Raw genomic sequence first — 22,843 nt, forward strand, 5'->3', positions numbered from 1 at the left:
CACTATAAATAGTGTAACTGCAAACGCAGAGGAAGAAAATGAGTTTTAGATGAAAGTGTTTACGTCTTCTGTAAATGCGTTGCTGTAAAATCAGCGAAAGTGAGAACTTATCACCATTTTGCCGCATGTTGTTTTTTTTTTGAGTAAACGGTGTGCCGTTTCTGTTTTTGTAGGGTCGCAGTTTGAGTCGTAAATGCACCTTTGTTTTTTATACCCACACAATACGGACTAGCGTGCGTGCAGCGTACACTACATGTCTCTATCCCCGAGTGACCGTGTTCTGTCCACTTCACCGTGTCTGTGCTCACGCTGTATTACTGTCAAGTCCTTTGAGTGTGCTGTGACATGTCCTGAAGTCCTTCTTTAGCACCTCTCCTTGTGCGTCCAGGGTGTGAACTGATACGCAGTGTCAGTTAGCGTCAGGGACAGAACGGACGGACACGGAGACGGTCGTGGTTCTACATAGGCGGAGTAGGCCTCGAGGATTAGCTCCGAGGAAGCAGGAGTCGCTCTGGGGAGAAAGAAATGAAAATGGGCCGAAGTGAAGAAAGAAATGGTAGAGAGCGAGATGGAGCTTTAATGGAGGGCTGTCAATTTTCTCCAATTTAGCACAGGAGGAAGCTATTTTCTTGGAATTAGATGGTTGGATCAATGAAGCTTTCCAGACATTTATTAGTCCGCAGTGACATCAACCGTTTCTGCGTTCATCACGAGGCAGAGGGGGGGAAAAAAAAACCCCAACATAAACTATATTTTTACAGGGCTCAACTGTATCACCACTTGTCAGTTAATTATGCATTGAAAGCGAGAGCCAAGAGTTCAGCAGTGAAACACTTTGAATGAGCCCTTTGAACTCAACCGGGGAAGAAATCAGTTCTCTTAATCCTCGCTCCTATGTAATCATCGTAGCCGGAGGACACAGACCCGCGTGTCCGTCATCTCCGGGTCGGCCGACTGCAGCGCCGCCGCTAATGCCATAACCCCGGCGATCTGAACTTCGCAACCTAGAACCAAAATAAATAGATAAGCTTGTGAAAGTAGAAAAAGAAGGTGCAAATGAGTCATCTACGAAAGGTTCATCCAGTGAAGACCTATAGAACCTTTCCAGCTGGCCTCGATAGCCTGAGGTGATATGAGCTACATGATATACGATCTTTTTGATCGTACGAGCAATGCTCCTCTCATTAACACGGGTCACGCTCTCAGCTTCAAGTAGTTCACACTTTTCATCATTTTACCCAGGGAGACTAGTATTGAGAGATCTGTCTGAAAAGTTAAATGCTGCGTGCATGCACGGGGAAGAAAATAATGATCTGTATGTGGCGTGAGTGTATTTAAATGAGCGTGGGTGGGTAGGTGGTGTGGATGTGAAGGGTTTAAGGGCATCTTTCACATCCAAGTCAACATCTGGAACGTAGCGAGTTGCGCAGAGGTCTATTTTATTATCCTTAAACTCATAAACACTCCAGATCAAAAGGCCAAACGCGCCCATGTTTCTGTTCTAGATAAATCTATTGCCGCGATTCATCAATTTTGATCGGTTAACACTTGGCCATCTAAATGAAAGTCTTCATAATTTAGAAGCTGCTCTAAACGCAGTTGGCCGGGCTATATCTAAATGTTTAAAAGTCAAGTGAAGGAAGGAGACGGTTAGACCTGAAGTTATGTCCTCCAAGGGAACTTTACAAAGATCTTCCTGCAGATTTATAGCCACTTACCTAGGAGCCAGAGTCGATATTCATAAACATGGCTTCAAACAAAGCCCCCCATCCACTATCCCTGCTTGTAAATAAATACAGATACGTCTCTTTTACAGACAGCAGCAATCTAAAATATTACCACCGGCATAATTTTACCACACGCATTAATATTTTACGGCACATTGTATTTTACCACATTGAATCTTAAACTTTCATGGCCGGCCCCAAGGATTTTTATTCTTTAGGAGACTGTATCATTATTGGCCCAGATCTATTGCAGGTGCTGCCGATGATTGCCTTGCTTTTGTGCTCTTCACTATTTCATAGATGATATTTTCGAGAAATCAATGGAGTGGGCAGCGTCACCCTGTTTGTTTTACCCAGGATGTGTCTTTTAGAGTTGACTGACTTCCTGATTAACTAGACCCGAGGTGCACTCGTTCCAGGCAGCCATTTGTTTTTCCGTACGGCGGAGTTTCTTTTAATAAACTTGCCATCCATGTACCCATTTATTAATTGCTCATGTAACCGTAAGACCCTATTAATTCTAGGTTTTACTGTTTCCCTTTTTCCTCGAAGCAAGTAAAACCCAACCTGTACAGTGTCTGCCTCATTACGAGGGGTATAAACTCCCAACATCTGCATGTGTGCATTTGCATCTGTGCTCGTGTTTATGCCTGTGCGGTGATTTAAGTGGTTTTAGTGTCAAAACAAGTCTAATGAGCTGGCGCAATAATTATCAGCCATTTTGCTCTCACTTAAGCTAATTGAGGCTTCGAGATAATGCCGCTGCCTATGCGCACTGTTTTACAGTTACCAAAACGTTTGACCAGAAATAGTGCAACCGATAATTTTAGATTTTTAATTTGGGCATGTCATTGTTTTAATATCTCCCTATTAACCATGTTTATGAGCTCTGACAGTCTTCCCCAGATGGAGGTCATTGATCAGCTGGTGTATTTTTTCTTACTAATGCTAACAACTAGTGTACACAATAGTATCAAAGTCAAAAAGGACAAGGAGTTGCGCGTATAAGATTAGTGATTTTTCTTCACGGCATAAAAATAAACATTATTTTTTAAAAGCTATTATTTTTGCAGCCTCTATAAAAATGAAAAATTCGAACTGCGTTGCTGGAATTTAGTGTGCGCCATACAAAGGCAATCATGCGGCAAAATTGATGTTTTTTAGGTTGTCTCCGCACTTTCTTCCAAGTTGTCTGTCGTGACGTCTCTTCCCATCTTCCCCCCCTCGCACTTTGCCGCATGTATTTGAAGCACTTTGGTGAAATTCCTGTCTTATCCAGGTGAGCGCGGTCTGATCCCCGAGCCCTTTGCTCCTGTCAGGAATCTCCCAGGCTATCGGGCTCTCCTGGGCCCCTGTTTCACACACCAAATTGATGTCACCGAGTGGAAATGACACTTTCAGCAGGATTTGCCATTCTAAACCACCTCAAACCCATGTGATCTCACCCATTCACTCTCGGAGGGATTGTCTTGAAATGCGCCGTGTCTTCAAAAAGCCAGTGAGCAAGGAATGCTTGAATGAAAAGCTGATACATACCCTATCAAGGAAAAAAAAAAAAAAAAAGATAAGATTTTCTAAAACGCTGGCAATGTAGAACAGTGTTTCTTCCTCTGAACAAAGACCAACAATCCCCTGAATAAGTAGGTATTGCCTAAGGGAATGCAACGGAGGGTAAAAGGGAGTGAAACTAAAAGAAATCAATAAGCACATGAATTTTCATGTGAAGGTGCTTGTCCACCGTTTGCTTCGTCCTGTTCATATCCTTCTCGGTCTATGTGTCCATGGATGCTCACACAGATGGTATGATTAATGCCATTCAGAGCTTGACATCTTCTTCTGACACTCCATTTAAAGGAGGAGCACAGTGACCATGTTGCTCTGCTTAAGGACTAGTTATGATATAATTTGACACTGGAGTAGAAGGGAAAGGGAAAAGGTGTGACCGAGAATCCCTCCCTTGACTTATTTTCATCCCCAAGTCTTTTTGGGGCTGCACGTTTCTCCTAGGGGGCTTTACACACTGGCATAATGGATAAGGGCAAGGGTGTGAAAGGAGCACCTTAAGGCTCCTCATTCAACTCCCCCAATCTCTCCTGCACACACTCTTGAGCTGTGAAGGCCCTCTTTCTTTACCCTGCTAGCATGGGAGCCCTGTAATAGGCTCTAATTGATAGGGAGGTGTTGGGGTCTTTCTGTACGGGCTGAGGGGATGAGGTTTAAGAGAGAGAAAGGGGTGAGAGAGAGTGAGAGAGAGAGAAAGAGAGAGAGAGGATTACATGCGGGCATGTGGGTGGAGCGGGGGAGGAGGAGAGGCTGTGGAGCGGCCTCGGCCCCCGTCCGTAATGAGTCATTAATTTCCTAGCAGTTTTGTGGCGGTTGGCTCATTACTGGTCTGCAGAGGAGCAGGAACAAAGCTCTGGGTAGGTAGGAGGTGAGCTTAAATAGTTGGGCCTCAACACTTGCCAACAAAAGGAGGAAGAGAGCGATGAATGGCACTTGGAACAGATGCACTAAAAAGTGGCAGATGCAAATTGCGGGAGAGCAAGTCTCCCCTTCAAGCACTTTTCTCTTTTTACTTTGTCAGACTGCAGCCTGAGAGTCTAATTAGTTAGTGAGGTGTTTCACTTCTGATAGGCCTGTGTCTCGTTATTGTCACAAAGAGGATTTGTAGAAATGAGAGGAAACACATATGTTTCCTCGGTCCCCAGTGGAGCCTGCTCCACCGCAATAGTTTAATGAATTCGATTATTTATTTTAGCCTATAGAAATGAAAAGATGCGCAGCGTTTCCGTGCCTCGAAATTGTGTCATATATAGTTTAAAATGTGGCGATAAAAGAAAATGAAGATGATGCCTGCAGGTAATTAATTATGTTTTTAATTATGTGTTGATACTTCTCTCCCTACAGGCAGAATGATTATGGACAAATTGGAAGTGGTTCTAATGAAAATGTCGTCGTCCCTCGCTTTGTGGAGTGTGTGCGCCGCGTGTCGAAGGTCACTTGTGGGGCAAACCACAATCTCGCGCTGACAGGTACTGTAATACTGTGCGCGGGAACACACGACATCCAGCCAACATTTTGTCATTAAATAGATCATAATTTGAATGTTTGCTGTTTAAAAATGCACTTTTTATTTACCTAACTTTTTTCCTTTAATACGAACCCTCATAAAAGAAGCTAATCTTATTCTTGGCCTCTCACCTGTTACAGTAGATTTTTCTTTATTTTGCAAAACACGCAAGCGCAAATTGGCTGGAAAATGTCTTCAAGAAGGGGAGCTGACGTCAGTAGTCATGATCTGTCACAGTGTGCTTCAAAGTTCGCCTCTTTTACTCAGTTTTATGCGCATATCCGAGCCCTCAAGCCCTCGATCAGCACATCACCTGAGAGATACGAGAGAGGGGGGGTGGGGGAGAGTTAGCGAGAATATGGCCCTGGCTCCTGATCCATAACAGTCATTGCCTGTTACATACATTTCAGAATTCATTCAGGCTATGAAGATAATCGAGGTAGTCGACAGTTTCCCCTGCAGCCCAATGGATTTATGATAGCACTGTCAAGAAAATGAGGCAAAATGACACAGTAGCTGACTTTAGCTGCAAATAATGTGATAGGCCGTACAGTGGTGCAGCAGCAGCTGCTGTCATTGCAGGTAATAGCCTATAAAGAAGCCTGATAGCAATACCTGTCATTTCTTAATGGCTGACTTCACTGAAGAGCTTTTGTGGCCTTTAACATGAAGATAATAGAAGATACAACAAATTTTACAGCTTTTGCGTTGCATCCATAATTTATCTCTTGAGGCTCCCATGCAGCAGCGCCAACAACAAGGACAACATGCTCCTGGAGATGCACCGGAGAGAGATGCGAGATGAGCTGCAGGGGGGGGGGTTGTTGGAGGCCACTGCTGTACTTTTCAATTAACAGAGGACACGCATGGGCCATCAGCTGATATTATCATGTGCCAGGCATATTGGTTAATAATACCTTTGTGTTCAAAATTCTGAAAATCTTTATCATTATTTGATTTTTCTACTAATGAGAATGTCTTGATAATACTCAGATTTTCCCATTTTTTTAAATTGAACATTGACTAAATTAAATTTGTTAATTGGTGACACGCAGGTGACGGCAAACTGTTCCAGTGGGGCTGTGGACGCGCCTGTGGGAACAGACAGAGGAACATCCTGCTGCCGGAGGAAGTGACGTTACCGAGCTCGCCAGTGAGAGACATCGCTGGAGGGTGTTGGCATAGCTTGCTTCTAACAGGTTAGCCTCTGCTTAAGTTTGAAACGCATCCGTGTAACACAGGTATGTACTAAATCTGGCCGACTGCCGATACACTTTTCTATTCATAGCGCATGCAGACGTAGAGCACATGCCTGCGTGAACTGCGCACACGACCTCCGCAACCTCAACATAAAGTATGTGTAAATCCTCGCTGTGTGTCTTGGCCCTCACACAGACATCTGAGTGTGTGCTTTTAGCCGTGGTGTCCATCTATCCACATCATTCATTAAGAGCTCTCCCAGGGCTAGTGCGGCTACATAAACACAGAGGTTGAGGCCACGGCTGCTCTTTCACCTCACTGCGGAGAACTTCAAAGTCACACGTCTTCACGCGGCAGATAAATGCTCCCTGTCTCCCATGCTGATATATCGGCCCCGGTTGCTGTCTTCTTACTGTAGTACGGCTGCGACTGAGGCCCCATCGTGGAGCCAGAGCCGGGCCATTTGTTAGCTTTAGCTGTATCTCCAAGACTTGGCTTTAATTCTGAAGGGAGAACATTAATCCTTTTAATACAACACTTTGTAGCGTCGTTTTCCTGTGTTGCTAATGCCGTCTATTATTAACCCCATTAAAAGTGTAATACAATTTAAGTAGAGTGCTAAAAGTGGATCATTTGTTGCTCCGTTCTGTTTGAATTAATTCTCAATTTATGATCTAAATGATTAAACTATAGGAGTCACCGCGCTAAATGAGATTCTTAAACCGCCAGGCATACATTTACACATATTAATACAAACATTTATGGGCACACATTTGCACAGACATGTCCAAGTGATAGGACACGGGCTCAACACTGTGGTGTGTGTTGCAGTTGCTCTTTTAAATCCTGTAATGTCCCCGGTTTGATCCCTAGTCCCATTCTGTCACGAGGGAACAGAAATATCCATCTCCAATCAGGCCTTAATGAATAGCCTGATGAGTGTCGGGCAGAACTGAATTACCAGATAGATTTGAGGAGCGTGAGAGTGTGTGTGTGTGTGTGTCTGTGGACAGTGTGTGTGTGGGCGGGAGTGGGGGGGGATATGGGGTGGGCAGCAGAACAGGACACGTGTAGGAATTAATTCTCCCCAAGTTCAAAAAAGAAATTGGCTAATTCTGTCATTTGAGCCTTATGGAATCGACCTTATCTATTGGCATGAGTTTCCGTTTATTAGGGTCAAACTGCGGAGGGATGCGCCGCTGGGTGGATATGTGCGGAAGTTGGAGTGATGAAGGGTCAGATTTGAAAATTGGAAACTAAGTGAGAGAAAGGAGCGAAAGTAGCACAAAAGATACGAGATAGTGAAAGATAGACTGAACAAAAAGAGAGCAAGAGAGCCAGTGGTATGAGAGACAGCTTGCCAGGGCCGGAGCATATTGAGGGCAGCAGGTGGAAGAGTGGCACAGTTAATTAAAACGCCTGTCTTAATGTCTCAGCCTGTCACTCCGGGGAGAGCGAGGGAGGGAAGGAGAGAGTGAGAGTAAGAGAGAGTTGCCAGGCTTGAGCTGGGCTGCACCCAACCAGCCATCTAGACGGCAAAGCGACCATCCAGCCAACCCACCAGGCCACATGTCAGACAAGCCCCGACACTATGCCCTTCACCCCCCCACTCCATCTTCTGCACACATATCCAAACACTGTCCACTTTTTCTTACGTACTCATACCTAAACAACCAACCCTGCTAGCCTGATTCTGAATATATATATAAAAAAAACAAGAAAAGACTCATAATGTTACTGTTTTGCTCAGCAGCATCTGCGGCGTGCCTCTAGACTAGAAGTCTCGCAGCCTTGCAGCCTTGCAGCGTAATCTGTCTGCCTTTAATAATTCATAGAAAGCGCAGGCTGTGCACTATGTACTGAATGCTGAGAGTAATGGGGATGTTGTGATATTTCTATCATGGCTTGTCTGGAGCAGCGAGCGAGTCAAACCAGTATAGATCTGATAAGCAGTGTGTTCTGTCGCATAACAGCGTTGGCTGTCATCGCTGCCTTATAAGACGACCTCAACAAAACCGTTCTGCTCTGTAAACTGCCATCTGTCCGAACTGGACATCTGTATGGGGGAGATTTGCAAAGTTCCAAAGATTTACGGCGTCATGCATAGACACGGATACATGTCAACCCCCGTGTACTTTTTTCACAATCCTTAGAGCGCCACTTTATTGTGAGGAAAAAAGGTGCGAGCACATGTTCGCGCGTTGAGGTGAGTCTGGAGTTGCGCGGCATGTTGTTTGACTAATGTTTTATCAGCTTTTGCTGTATCACCGCGGATTGCTTCGTCAATAACCAGCCCAGCGCCTCGGTGAGCAAGAATCTCCGACTGTCAGGCTGAGTGACAGGCCCGAGATGGCAGATAATTCAAAGAAATTGGAAGTACGAAATCTTTAAGGGCCACTTCTTAACACAGCAAATGCCAGGGTATCTTTCCATCAGCTGCTGCTCTCACAAGCCACCGCATTGTTAATGGTGGCCTGTCTGTCCATCAAGTCAGCTTCAGGAGGGATTTAGACCTGTTTGCCGCCTTATCTCTCCGACTCCCTCCCAATAACCTGACCAGTGCTCAGGCTTCGAGTAACGTGTGTGTTCCATGTGGCCGTCCTCCAGGGGGATGTATATTTTTCCTCACATTTGCTTATGTATAGATATTGATTTATTTGATTATCCGTCTGACAGTGTATTGATACTGTGTATCTGTTGTTACACTAACAGGAGCCAGGTGTAATGGTGCTTGTAGCACTTGTTAATTCAGCTGTCAACGCTACTGATTGACCTTAGATTGTAGCAGCTAGAGCCTGTTGTCCTTGTGTGTCTGTGTGTGTGTGCGCACGTGTGCGCGCAACTATGTCTTCTGCTGTCTTTTCTGGATGGATGTAATAAAGTCTGCGAATTTTGGCCAAAAACACTGTTCCGATTGCAAAACTCACACTGTCAATCACTGAGAGGGATAAGCCTTTCCATATGAGTCACGTCTTCAGACGAGGAGAGGACACCTTTGTTTGAAATCCCCATTAGTTATCAAGCTGTTAAATGTAAATGTTCTTATCCTTATCATGACAACTTTACTGAAACATATTAACGTGTCCATCGCAAGATGTGCTCTAGTCCACTCAAATGATTTTCCCTGTGTGTATAAAGAGGAGCAAATGGAATAAATCCCTTCTATGAATATACATTTCATTAATAAGTTGAGATCTGGGGCACTTGGATACCCAAAATTAACCTAAAATTAATCTGAAATATAAGTTAATTATTAGTTTGATAATGAGGTTTATGATTAAGAAGTTAATAAAAGAAATAAAAAAGTCATTTTTTGTGCCTAAAAATGAAACCGTCGATTCACACAGGAGCACAGGAGAACTGGAATGCGTAATTCTGTGTGTGTGTGTGCTCCTAATGCACTGCTGTACATTAAGTATTACCATTTTGAATAGAGGCACACTGACCTATCTCGCCGTTACTCTCTATTCCCTTCACTCGCAGACTACTAAGACTCAAACAGTCTCTCAGTAGAAACATAAGAAGTAGAAGAAAGAGACAAGATGTATGGAAAGAAGGGGAGAAAAGTCAACGAGGTTAAAAAAAAAAAAGAAGCCAATCCCAAAATGCTTATATACTGTCGTCTATTTGTATGTACAGAGGAATAATGTGAGAAAATAGACAGAAAGTGATGGGAGCTGCGGAAAAAGATCCAGCGAGAGGAAGAGAAATAAACAATGAGGAAAAGAAAGAAATATGTCCCCTATTTCCCCCCCCGTAATGGTCTCAATTCCCTGCCAGAGCTCCCTGTCACAGGGAAGTAGTTCCCAGGCCGACACATCTCAAGCTGTTTAAACATCCATTAGGATGTTTTGGTTCATACACTCCACAAATACAGCAAGACGAGAGAGAAACAGGCAGATGATAATAGGGAAATTGAAGAGGAAAGAAAAGAGACAGACAAGAGAAAAGGAGAGGAGGAAGAGGGGAGCCAGTTGATGGGAACAGCAGATAGAGGAGAAGAGGAAATTTATCAAAAAACTCATGTGATATTTAATGATCCTTGTATGTGGAGAGAGAAGACCACACCAGCTCGTTCTCCTCCGCCAAATACCGATCCCCTAACTTAATTTCCTGCTCAATTGCTGTTCTATAGTGCATAGTACAGTGATACAGGCTGGTAATATAGAAAACAGATTGCCTGTGCGGCGGAGTGGATAAGGCTGAGGCTTGTGCTGCTGGAGACCTGCAGTCTCCAGGGGGGTCTTGTCGGTGGGCTTCACAAAACCAACAAAGCCCATCTTTCCCTGCGACTGGCAGCAGCTGGCAGGTAGATCTTCAAGCAATGGAGGTGAGGATGTGGATCTGTGGGTGTGGTGTGCGAGTTTGTGTTTCTGTGCTGTGTGTGTGTGTGTGTGTGTGTGCGCGCCGCGGAGAGTCTTGCAATTCTTTGTAGTGGAGAGTTCCACAGTCTTCCATCTTGTGTTTGCTCATGTGCTGTGACTCCAATCCACTCAAAAATGTAGGCCTGCATGGACAGCAACCATCAATCAGTGCACAGAACAGTGTGTAACTACATCTACAGTGTTTCCCAGAGACACACATACACACACCTTCCATCAGGAATACATATATACAGTACACCTGCCTGTTACTTTGTGAGATGATTCAACGAGTACTAGAATTTCCTACTCATTTTTTCCTTGTTATTCTATATGGACTTCCCAGTTTTTGTTTTTGATGTCCATTAGAATTACTCCTGTGGCATGAAAAGCCCAAATTGTGCGGGGAACATACACACAAACAGCAAACACAACCGTTTCAAATATAAGAATATAATTTCCCAGATGTTAATGTACTCTACTCTGTATATTTTTCTCCATTCTGCTGCTGTTGATATAACATGACAGAGATTGAAGACAAAGCTGACAACTTGAATTTTCCGTCGGAATAAACAGGGAAAAGAAGAGGAGAAAGGGTTGCATATTGATGGATAATCGTTATCGTCATTCTTGCAGTAATTACATTCTTACCTTGCTCACGCTGAAATAATTTGGGTTAACACAAAGTGGACTTTCTGTCCTTTCTTTCGCTAACCCCAAAAAGTGGCACTGGAGGTGGTAGAAATTCAAAATAGATTTTTAGTGTGTTACCCAAATTGTGATCTGGATTCTACCCAGATAGGTAGAGGGCTGTCAGCATTGTTATGATTTGTAAACAGAGTTGAAATTAAGAGGCTGAAACTAAACATTTTTCCAAACATTTGACCAAAGATATCAACCCCATTGTGACAGGGAGTGTCTGTCTTCCAATGCATCAGCTCTTGTAGCATTAAAAAAAAATAAAATAAAAAGTCGGGCTTTGAATTATTTAAAAATTCATTTATTATGAACAGCAAACTGTCTTGGCATTCACACTGCCGGTAGTTGTTATGGAGAGCGAATGCTTAACCAACTCAGTTAAAACTTTTGGAATGTATTTTGAAGTCTATCAAGTGTTCCCATGGCTACCAGCTGACAAATTGTGTTTAGATTTAGTTGCTCCGTATATCAGTTCCGCTACAAGGTCAATGAGCCTTCACACAAGCTGGCAACAAAAAATATTTTTCTAGAACTTATTTTCATGTATATGTTTTTCCAACTTACATGAGTGCTCCTTTATTTTTTTTTTTTTTGGTTGTGGCTCCCTGTTATAACAGCCACAGTGTCATATGTTGACCTGTCTTTTTCTGGGACTCATCATTGTACTTTATCATTTACAGTACCAATCATTATTACACAGGATACGATTACAATCCCTTGTGCCAAGATGCAAGGCAAAACGCTTTTAGAACCCCAGTCCAACCGAACAGCAGGCTAGCCGTCAGCTACCAACTAGCAACCAACAAGAAGACACCAGCTAACTGGCCTAGCCAACGGCGGTAGGTAAGAAGTGATGGGATATGCGACTACATGTCAACCAACGAATCTCCCCTCCGCGAAACATGAAGCAAAACACAATTACACACTCAGTCCAACTGCAAAAAACAAGCAAAAAAATGACCAGCAAGCTAGCCGTTAGCTACCACTAGCAACCAACAAGGAGACATCAGCTCACTAGCCTAGCCAACAGCAGTAGGCAGTATGCGGCACATCATTGGGGTTTTCAAGTGAGTACCTCCCTTCACTGATGTTTTGTTAAGTTTGGCCCATGACACCTCAAGAAAGCTTAACGGTGAGTTCCAGCGTCCTGGAGTCACCCCCCACCATGTAGCCACCATGCAACCGTGTACAAAACATACATGTCAGATGAATCTAAGACCACCTGACTTCAGTGCTTTTGAGTGACTGGATCACCGTGCATCTTGGAAGTCATCAACATATTTTAAAACTGTTTGTATGTGTTGTGCTGCCTCACACAAAGTAGGTCAGAATATCTAAGTCTTATCGCGTCTACCTGGAGAAGTGATGTTACTTGTACCCCAGTTCCTATTTCATGCAGGAAGTGTCACTAACCTAGTTGCCATCGGGTTTTGCGCTAATGTTAGCACAGTGTGAACCTCCTCTGACCTCTCAAAGTGACAGAGTTTTGTTGCGTAACAACCTTGTGTAATGAACTTCCTCCCAGGAGATGTCATTAAGGACGGGAATGTTTGTCTTCCGCTCGCACAAAAATGAATATTCAGCTATTATCGCTGCGCAGTGTTCAGATCTGATATGGGTATTGGGTTTCAGCTTGTACAAAAGAGACAGAAAGCCCTTCCAGATGGAATCTACTAACTGTCTCGGGGTCTCTCTCCGATCGGCCACTGGTTTTCCTAATTTATCACATCTAACCGCATTTTTGAAACATGGTGACAGGCAATTCCTCTGTCTTTCTAGACAATGTTTTTTTTGGCCTCCATCATTCAGACGCTCTACCTTGTGACACCCTTACCCAGATTTAAGTATTTGTTTCAACCAGTGTCCTCGCCAGAAAATCTCCAAAATTTGGACACTGTTAGAGTTTCTCCAAGGCGGCCACGCAACCACAGGAAGTTTGATGGGATAGAGTTGTCAGAAGGCTGTGCATCACACACCAGGATCACATTTAAGCAGGAGGTTTTCCTTGATAAATGAACCCAATTGGATAGCTTATCGGCTGGATCAACACAGTATACCTTTCATGTCCTGTCTACTTTTCCCATGGAGGAGGCCCTGTAGAAGGGGAGTGCAGCGGGTATGTGTGCGTGATGTGTGTGAGAGAGAAAGAGAGACAACGAAACAAAGGGAGGGAGTAAAATATGTCACAGTGATTATTTGAATTCCCTTGTTTATTGAAAATGAATGAATCCGAGGTTGAAATATTCACAAGAACAGGAAGTAAGGGAAAGAAATTCTGTCCCTGTGGGGGGGAAGCGGCTTACACCATTAGATGCCTTGATTACCAATTCCCTTCTGAGTATCATCGTCCTAACAGTAAATATAACTACAGGAAGTAATGATTTCTGCTCCAAATTATGTGGATGTTTACATTAGTTGTCAGCTGAGTAATATATTTCTGATCAAAGATAAACTCGAAGAAAGAAAAATAGAAGTTGCTCTATTACAGCGGTGGGAAAGAGGAAATGGCAGGTCCCGGCAGACTAATGTACCTTGAAACCACCCCCCACCACCCCCCAGCCCTCTTTTGCTTCACCAAAGGAGTCTCTGCCAAGATGGCTGCTTGAGCTCCAGGCTTGCAGGTCTTGACCCTGTGCACGCTGCCAGATGCCATTTCTCTAAATCCAACCTCAAAATGAATCTTCAGGCCCTGGCATAATTCCTCATCCTCTCTTCCTGTCCTCCTCACCACATCTCTCTTAGTCTTCATGTTTCACTTCTCTTTTATTTCCCCCAATCTGGGCCACGGGGAAGATGCCGTGACCCATCTTTCAAATTCCTCCGAGTTTACAAGGGCAGGACTTTTGCGGATGAATTTTATGGGACTGGGTGTCAGGGCTCCTCCCTACAGGTTTATCATGATAGCAGACGTGGATGGTTCCTTTTTAGGGCTGTCATGAGTTGTCCTCCCATGTGTCTGGACTTCTCAAACATAGCGGCTCGGAACCTGTGCACAAATGGAGCCATCAGCGTAGGACGCCAAGTTTAATTGCAGAGCTTACACACTTTTTTTTTTTTTTCCCTGTGTACTTCTGACCTCACGCTGAACCGTTCTGTAAATGATCACTGCTTTTATTTAATGGAAAGACATGATGAACTTTGGGTTAACAGAGCACACAAGAGCTTTGTAAGATGCTCCGTGCGAAACGGAAAGTAGTTGATTAGATTTTCACTTGTAATACATCTCAAAAACGTAAAGCCCTGTTTTATTTAGCCGAAGCAATTTATTGTTTGCATAGCTTAAAGCCAAATAGGGGATCAGCTGTGTCCAACTTCAATTGCTCGTGCTGAATATATAGCTTATGAGTTTAGAAAGTCATTTCAGTTGACAAGTTCCCATAATAACCACTGATTTATTGTCTTAGAGAAGTGGAATAATAGGGTTTCTGTCTTAGGCCAATCACTGGGAGGTTTTATTGGATTTTTCCACTCCTCTAATAACTTTGCATTATTTTTGCTTTTACAGTACAGTATATACTACCAAGTTGTTCTTGCGGTCTTCATTTTCCATCATTCATAAGGCAAACAAAAAATATTTTCCATTCCTGCTAGACATATTATACCAATAGATCCTGGGCCCAGGCCACTGTTAACTTCTGTGTTATATTCAGTTTTGCTCTTTACCCTCTGTCCGAGTTAGGAAAGGTCTCTTTTTTTTTTCTCTCTCTCTGTAAAGATATATAGCATGTTCTTTAGCTGCACCTATGGCAGTAAGTCTTAATTACACTTGTTTGTTGTTCATCCGTACATTGACCTTACCTCCGCAACACTTGTTTTATTATCTCGTTATTGTTTTTTTTTTGTGTCTTTTAATCAGCCACAGTAACTTTTACTTGCAGCTCTCTGACCCATAGACTGGCCATGGAACACATGTCACTTACCGCTCACTCCTTGGGATTTTAAATGACGATGTCGTGCAGACACCTGGCTCATTAAACTGTAAATGCAAGGATTTGATATCATTTCTGCTGTCATTCGTGTCGCCACTTTAAATTGTTGTGCTCACGAGTGACTGTCTGACTGTTGTTATTGACATTATGTCTTTTTTTCTTTTCTTTTTCTTTTTACACACAAACACATATTTATTTTTTTCACTCGGTGGAACCACCACCTACTAAGTCTTAAGGTCAACAGCTATCCAAGGCAAAGGCTGATCAGCGGGGCCTCAGAAAACTTGGCAAACCCTGGCAAGACTCCCTGCTACCCAATGGGACACGCTGGCTCCTTTGCCAAGTCAAATAACACATTTAGTGAATTGAAAGTGAGATTTAAGTGGGGCAGTACAATGCGGCCAGCCCTCTCATCTCCAAGCCGGCCCTTCTCTTTGTGTGCAAGAGTGTGAAAACTGCTCTTGTTCTCTGGGACTTAATCTTTTTTTTTTTTTTTTTTCTTGCATAATTATTTGGAAACAGGTCAGTCGGGTGTGGATGCTATAACTCCACCCCACCTTTTTTTCCCCCCCTCATAACGTCACATTAATTGCTTCATCAGTTTAATTTCTCCTCACCTCCCAGACTCTTTCTCTACCCCCCTCCTTCCTTCTTTTTTTTTTTTTTTTTTTTTCCACCAGCACTCATTTCTCCTGGCTGTGTGTATAAGAATAGTTTTCAAAGAATTCAGTGGCCAAGTTTCAGGTCCTTGAAGTGATTGGCTTTGATTCAAGACCCTGTTTTCCTTCTCTTTTCTGCATCTCTACTTTTCGTCTTCTCTTGAGTATTTCACTGACTCTTTTCACCAGTTTCTTAGCTTTAGAATACAAATACAAACAGGTAGGTTTTTTTTTTGTTACATTTTGTTTCTCATTGAGCAACCATTCAGGCCTTATGCGTGTTTTGGAATAAATCTGCGCTATACTCGTATCACGATTACACAGCTGTAATATTTTATATAACGTCTTGACCTAAAGCTTTTAAACTAAATAATAGATTTCCGTTGTCGTGTGGTGAACTACACAATGTTATTTTCTTCCTTTGCCCTCTTCCTGAACTGTATTATTCTGAACTCAGGCCGATGCTCTTCATCAGTGACAATTACAGTGTATAAAAAAACATAACCGAGACACGTCAAATGGTAATCCAGGATTAGTGATGCTTGTATTCAGATGCTTCCAACATATTTAAAGCTGCTGTATTGTGATCTTATACGTTAAGTGCCACGCAGACCAAGTGGAACAAAGTATAAATATCATGAATACACTTTGCCAAATGTTTGCGCAGAAATCACAGACAGACCTTATTATTCAATTGTTAATGCGGAGTATGAAGAATGTATGGGAATAATACAGTAGCTACAAGATAGTGTGGTCAAGCATAGCAAATTGGGGCCATGGGCCAGAGGACTGTTGTAACACATTAGCTGCTGCCACAAAGAGGTCAGACTGCGCTGGGTTAGCTGGTGCGTTTGCAAACTTAGATGCTCTCTGTGTTATGTGTGGTTGCACCTCACTGCATGCGGCCGTGGACGTTAACCAGAAGAACGGAGACCAGCGGCAGTTGTTGACCTCCCCAGGGTGTACAGGTAGCACAGCCAAGGTTCAGGGTTCACTTTCTAATCAGTGCTGTAAGAACCCTCCTCTGCAGGATAAACGGTGTGGACCATCCAGAGTTAGGAAAAGTCAAGGGAAAGTAAAACTCCAAAGGTTGGTAGCTGGCAATTTTTGACATTTTCCACAATAATTTTGAACAAAATCGCTTTAGTGGGCTGCCTGAGATGCCTGAGTCTAAATAGAGGTCATAGTCTGTTGTGTGTGTAGTGTAGCATAATGTGGGTCACTGTCTTTAACAGTATGTTAATGAGGGATGGGTTCAAACACACAAGTATTTTTCATTAGCACACAGGGTGAAATCAAAGTTTAAATGTGAGGATATTGAAAGAAAATATGGTAAAAAGTACCGGTACAGAGCGAGGAAAATGTCCGGATGGAAAAAAGTTTGTGAAAAGGAGGTAAGGAATTGAGGGATCATGAGGGCAGGCAGAGTCAGCAGGCAGGACTCGGAGTCCAGCTGGTCCCCGAATCCCCGGGTCTACTTCAAGGACCTTTCCGTTTCTCGCTTTCTGCTAATCACACATGCACCCACTACACCCACCAACACACACACCTGCACACAGTAGCACTCTCCACCATTGCTCATTGTCTGGCTCCAATCTCCCTGTATCCTCACTCCCCACATCATCTCCACCCACCTTCCCTTTCTTTACTTTCGCTGTATCTGTCATTTTCATCCCCTCTCCATGTTTGATCCGCCGGCTGTTAATGATGAATTTCCCTCAGCTGTACAGGAGTTGGCAGAAAAAGTTTGCTCAGCAAAGTTTCGGAAGTAAAGTGAAGTGAACGCAGCTTATGATATTAGTGCAAGTTCAACATGCTACTGCGTAAGACAAAGCCATTTTTCCTCATTGAACATCTTTTGTACGTCTTTTGCAAAATAAGCTTTTTCAAAACTTATTTTAGTCTTTTTTTTTTGTTTTGTTTTTTTCATTATCTTGCTATTTTAGATTATTTTCCCTCTCTTAGTTTTGCGGTCAGGATTCGAACTGAGACCTTTTAATTTAAAAGCAGGAACTTAAAAAATAAAACACACAAATTTAAAATAAAACACACATAAATCACAGAGAATACTGATAAATCATTGCTGGCAGTTTATAAACAAAACTTAAAAGCATCTGAAATGATCATTTCTTTGACTACCCAAGCCTATGCGTTGCACAGTCTAGCAAGAAAACCAAAACCCCCAGACCCTCAAGGCCTGAACATAGAAAAACCGCCATCAAAGAAACTACCAACAACAGAAGACAACATCACCTATGTCTGGACCAAAAAATTGTGCGCTTGTACCACAAAGAGTAAAGCCAGCAGCCAGCTGGCAGCAATGTTTTGTTACATGTCCCTAGAGGCTGCTACATGCCAATGCCCATGACAAAAAAAAATACATTTTTAAACAATACACATGTTTGTGCTGGGGGGACCTTGCTCTACCCTTTATAAGGGACCTATTGTTCCTTTGAGAACAGCTTCATAAAGTGATTACAGCGCCGACAGTTAATATGCAGCTTTAAGCTCATCACTCCCGGAGAATATTGGTAATAATAAACGAATAATGATAATAAACATTGTAATATAAGCTTCATTAAATACAGAGGCCAATGTTTTAATTGATAGAGTGGAATCTCCTGTTATGTATTTGAAGAAGGGGCTGTTTGCAGTAATATCGCAGGCAATGAATATAATATGAACATAGTATCTTCTTCTGTATCTGTAGGTTGTACACAAGCCACTATGTGAGCATTCATCTGAGTCCACTGAGCAGAATCAACTTTTTCCAGTTTTTTCCAGTTTTTCGTATTGTGAAACATGCCCATCGTCTTCTTTCACCGCTGTGATAAATATACTGTCAAATGAGACAATATTCTGGTCAGCTGGCTTGTTTATCCGTTCTAAATGTTCTATATCTATAGTTCCTGCCCTCCCTCAGCCAAGGTGGAGCTCTTCACTCCTGAGCATTTGTGTTTCATTTATGCAGCTCAGCATAACTTCCTGACAGTCCTTATTTCATTTGGCCACATACTGTGCATCTGCCTACACAAAACACAAAAGCGTATTGTGCGCAACCTCATTGCAGAGTCCTGAGATTTCCACATATGTTTGTATTTTGTTTTTATATACATTTTTGCACTGCATTTCCCTCTCTCTTGTCATGACTCTAGAGCCAAGTCCTTACACATGGATCTATCTTGACTAAGCACTCTCCTAGAATTTCCATTTTTATACAACTAATTTGCAACAAGCAACGCATTTTGAAGGTGAGGTAATTGTGCCCAGATTATATGTTTTCTCTTAGTGAATTGAGGAGTTGCTGTCATGTGTAACATAGTATTTGGGAGTAGCACACACGACAAATATGTTGATAATGATCTTTAAGGTGTTCACAGACCTGTTTGCTTTGCAAAAGTCTTGCAAAACCATTTCCACTTGTACAGACTTCGGGGTTAGTTAATAGTTTCATGATTTTGTTGAGGCACTATAAGCACTTGGTTCATTTGAAGAATGGATTGTGGTCTGGTTTCTGGTCTCTTTGTTCACCTATCGTCCACGTCCACGACTCTAGCGTTGTTTTTGAATCTAACATCTATACAGTCATTACAGTGCACGTTAAAGCAATTTAATAATATACACCAATCAGGCATTAACATTATGACCACCTTCCTAATATTTTGTAGGTCTTCATTGTGCCTCCAAAGCAGTCGTGATCCATCAGAGAAGAGACATGTGTCTTGTAAGGGTGTCCTGTGGTGTCTGGTAACAGAATGTTGTTGAGGCTCTTTTAGAGTAGTGCATGACATAGACACCGTAATCTACGCACGTAGCCTGCACCAGCGTGAGCCATTTATACTGCCATTATATATACTGCTCTCGTCAGTCTGGCTCACTCTGTAAAAACGCCTCCCAAACGCTAGTTCGCACTGTGTCCTTTTTGCAAATCGGCTTAATGTTTGTTTCCACTTCCTGCTTCACCTTCCACTTCCTGCTTCTCTTAGACTTTTGCAGAAATTTCACTGACGACGAATTATACAAATGAGTCATAGAAATCTGCAAACCTCCCCAGTTAACCTTTTCTTGATACGTTCCATATTTATTGATCCAAAACAATTTATTAGGAAATTGCGGAGATTGGAGAAGCAGCCGGAAATACTAAAGTGGAAACAAGCTACTGCCAAACGGACCGATTACTGCGCACACTTCTGGGGAGGTGTACGTCAGCCACAGTGCTAGGGTCTGTGTATGCTCTGCGCTGTCACCGTAGCTTCTGTGTCAAATTGACACAAAAGTCTACACCACCTATCAGTGGGGGTCTCTGTGGCTCAGGCTTGTTCCATTACATGGTGCCTGGTCTGGTCTAAGTGGGTGGTTCATGTCACAAGATGGTTAAGCTTATTTACTTCTCCTGTCAGGGGTCATAATGTTGTGGCTGAGTGGTGTATGGAAGCACATAATGAAAGTTCAATGAAGAGTTCAATAAGGAGAAGTAAAAAAGAGAGAAATAGTATTATTTGATTTTGCATGACCTCGACTGGCTGCAAGTCTCTTACAATTAAGCTGTTGTTAACACAGACTTCTGTATTAGCTCTGTTGTAACTATCTAGTGCTACTTTTTTTGTTACCTACTCCCTTTTTTTGTTAATTCCACCTTGAGTCATGGCCATAGGCATTATGTTTTAAAGTCGTGCATGCTTTCAGAAATATTTTTCTAAATTGGCAGGAACATTTTCTTAAACTTTATGAAACGAAATGAAATCATTCGGTGTTGAAACGTTAAGGTCACGACATTCAGTTCTATTGAGGGAATCAAAAAAGGATGGTATAATAACATATCTTACATTTTTTTAGCATGTTTGCCCATCAAGGATTACAAGGCATATGTCGAATGTCAATATCAACCTGTATAGTTTCTCCCTGTGGGTAGGTCATGTTGGATCTTTTTCCTGTAACGCTGAGTTCACACATCATATGCAAATGCCTACACCTGCACTAGTTGTTTAACAAAAAAATGGTAGCAACAACAGGACAAGTTGAATATTTGAAACCCCTGGTTAATTGGCCTAAAGCTGGTGGATACAGTAATTCTGCTCCAAAGCTTCTTTTGGTCCTCCTCTCCTCCTCTCAACCTCGCTCCATCTCTCTAGGATTATGTGCAGGTTACAGAGCTAGCACAGTGTGGATTAGCGGGGTCGTTCCTCCATGCTTGGTGCCTCTCTTAATGTGATTATGCATCATCAAGCTTGTTTACTGTTAGCTAGTTCATTGTTGAGACCTGACAAAAGTTCAGCCCCCTTCAACCCACTTACCGGTGCCCACGCCCACACACTCATACAGCGCTTAAGCTGTCAACCCCCCCCTCCCTCCCTTTGCTCATCCTCTGACAAACAAACAAACAAACTAAGCATCGTTTCACATTGGCAAAGTACACCAGGGGACAAAATTTAGAGCTGCTTCCCTTTGAAAGAAATTAATTTTTTCCTCTTATGATCATCAAATTACTTTGGGTGAAGTATGTAATAATTCAATTAATGTCTCAACAATTACTGTCATGAAAGGAACTATTTTTCATCTGAAGGATGCCATTAGACAATGCACTACAGATCAGGTGTCTGTTCCCTTTAGCTAGTCCACTATAACCATCTTTAAGAGTCAACCACCGCCTTTCATTAGCCTAATGAAGCCATCAAGACAGCCTGTTTGTACAGAGCCTGGCCTGGCTCTGTCAGACTTCCCAGCTATGCACTCCATCAGTGCTGAATGAGCTTCTGTGTGGCCTGAGGGGGGTGTGACTTAGACTCGGTGTGTCATTAGCTATTGATGTTATTGGCTCATTATCTCCCAATTAGGCTGCTATCAGAGCTAGCTGCCGTTTTCATTACGGCGAAGACCTCCGTGATCTAACAAAGACCAATGCTGCTGATTAAAGATGGTTTCGGCAATAACACGTAGTGTGAGCTCTTTGAACTCTTGGTGATATAGTTAGAGCGGAGGTGATATAACACAATGAAGCTGATTAGTGGGGGCACGTCTCTTATTGTGCCACTTACTGAGGTTAAGGCAGAGTGATGCTGATTAATGCGTTCTCGGTGGCACGTTGTGTTGATAATGTACAGTCAATTATGAAACAGGATAATTGGGGATGGTAACAATTAAGCTTTCAAAAATACAATAGACAATCAGTTCTGATTTTAAGACTCTTTGACGACGGTATAGTATAAAGACCCGCTGGCCCTCCATCCACATCATTATAGTATGTCCACATGTACCGATAATGTGCACATGTGGGTATACTGTAATGATGTGGATGGAGGGTGTGCGACCGCTGAAGGACAAGTAAATTTCCAAGCGTGTGTGCCTGTGTTGAAGGACTAATCAACCCTGTTAATCACCCGGGGTGGGTCAGACTGTGAGGCAGGGACAGAAATCGCCTCACCTCAGGTAAATCAGAACAAGGAAATAAAGTCATGCAAATTAAAGGCCTAGAAAAAGATTATAGTCTCCATGTTTGTCCTTCACTTTGACCATGGAATGAGTGCCAGCTGGGCAATACTTCTCCCTCAAGTTGTATTACTTTTTTAATTAATCCACCACAGACTCCTTAGAGTGATGAGATACATTAGAGTTGTCCGTTGAATGCTATCAATTATCCGGCTATGTTGCTACAGAATACGGGAGATAATTGACATGTCTTCCTGGTGACTGCAGGTGAATTTTCTATTTCAAGTATTTGTCTTTTAATCAGGTGATCATAACATAACCTCGTGCTTTAGGCTTCTAATATTTTTTATTTCTTTTTTTTTTAATCCAGCTCATTCTTTCAGGAGAGGAGCAACATAACTTGTAGCATGAACGCACGTGTTCGTGCGTGCGTGCGTTCTTTGTGGCAGTGCGCTGCCTTGCTGCCTGTTTACCCGTTAGAGGGGTTAGTTCCCTGATCCGTGAGAACTCTGTTAAGTGTCTGACTGGTGATTAACTCCACGTCGCAGCACAACGTCTTCCCCCTCACTGCATAAATGGGCTTTAATTGAGGGAGCTGGCTCCTTAGCAGGGAACCTCTTTCACTCGTGTCGATTAAAACGTCATTTTACAGCCAAAAAAGAAACACGTTCCCAATCACTGCCCTTGAATTATTGTTCTGTAGCTCGAGGCTTGTATTTTAAAGTCACTGAATAATTGCAATCAGATTATTCTAATCAAGTGCTGGAACAGT

The 22,843-nt window shown here is 42.7% G+C and overlaps 1 protein-coding gene across 4 annotated transcripts in view; it reads left to right on the forward strand.

Annotated features, from left to right (window-relative positions):
* The window catches only part of LOC125012571 (probable E3 ubiquitin-protein ligase HERC2), a 283,713-nt gene that overhangs the window by 103,053 nt on the left and 157,817 nt on the right, over positions 1 to 22,843 (forward strand). For all 4 annotated transcript variants that reach the window (XM_047592571.1, XM_047592573.1, XM_047592572.1 and 1 more), the window contains exons 6-7: positions 4,635 to 4,759; positions 5,853 to 5,996. In XM_047592571.1, the coding sequence (XP_047448527.1) occupies positions 4,635 to 4,759; positions 5,853 to 5,996 (269 nt within the window). The remainder of the gene's footprint in view (positions 1 to 4,634; positions 4,760 to 5,852; positions 5,997 to 22,843) is intronic.

Source organism: Mugil cephalus, chromosome 8 (genome assembly GCF_022458985.1).
Source record: "Mugil cephalus isolate CIBA_MC_2020 chromosome 8, CIBA_Mcephalus_1.1, whole genome shotgun sequence".
NCBI classification, from domain to species: domain Eukaryota; kingdom Metazoa; phylum Chordata; class Actinopteri; order Mugiliformes; family Mugilidae; genus Mugil; species Mugil cephalus.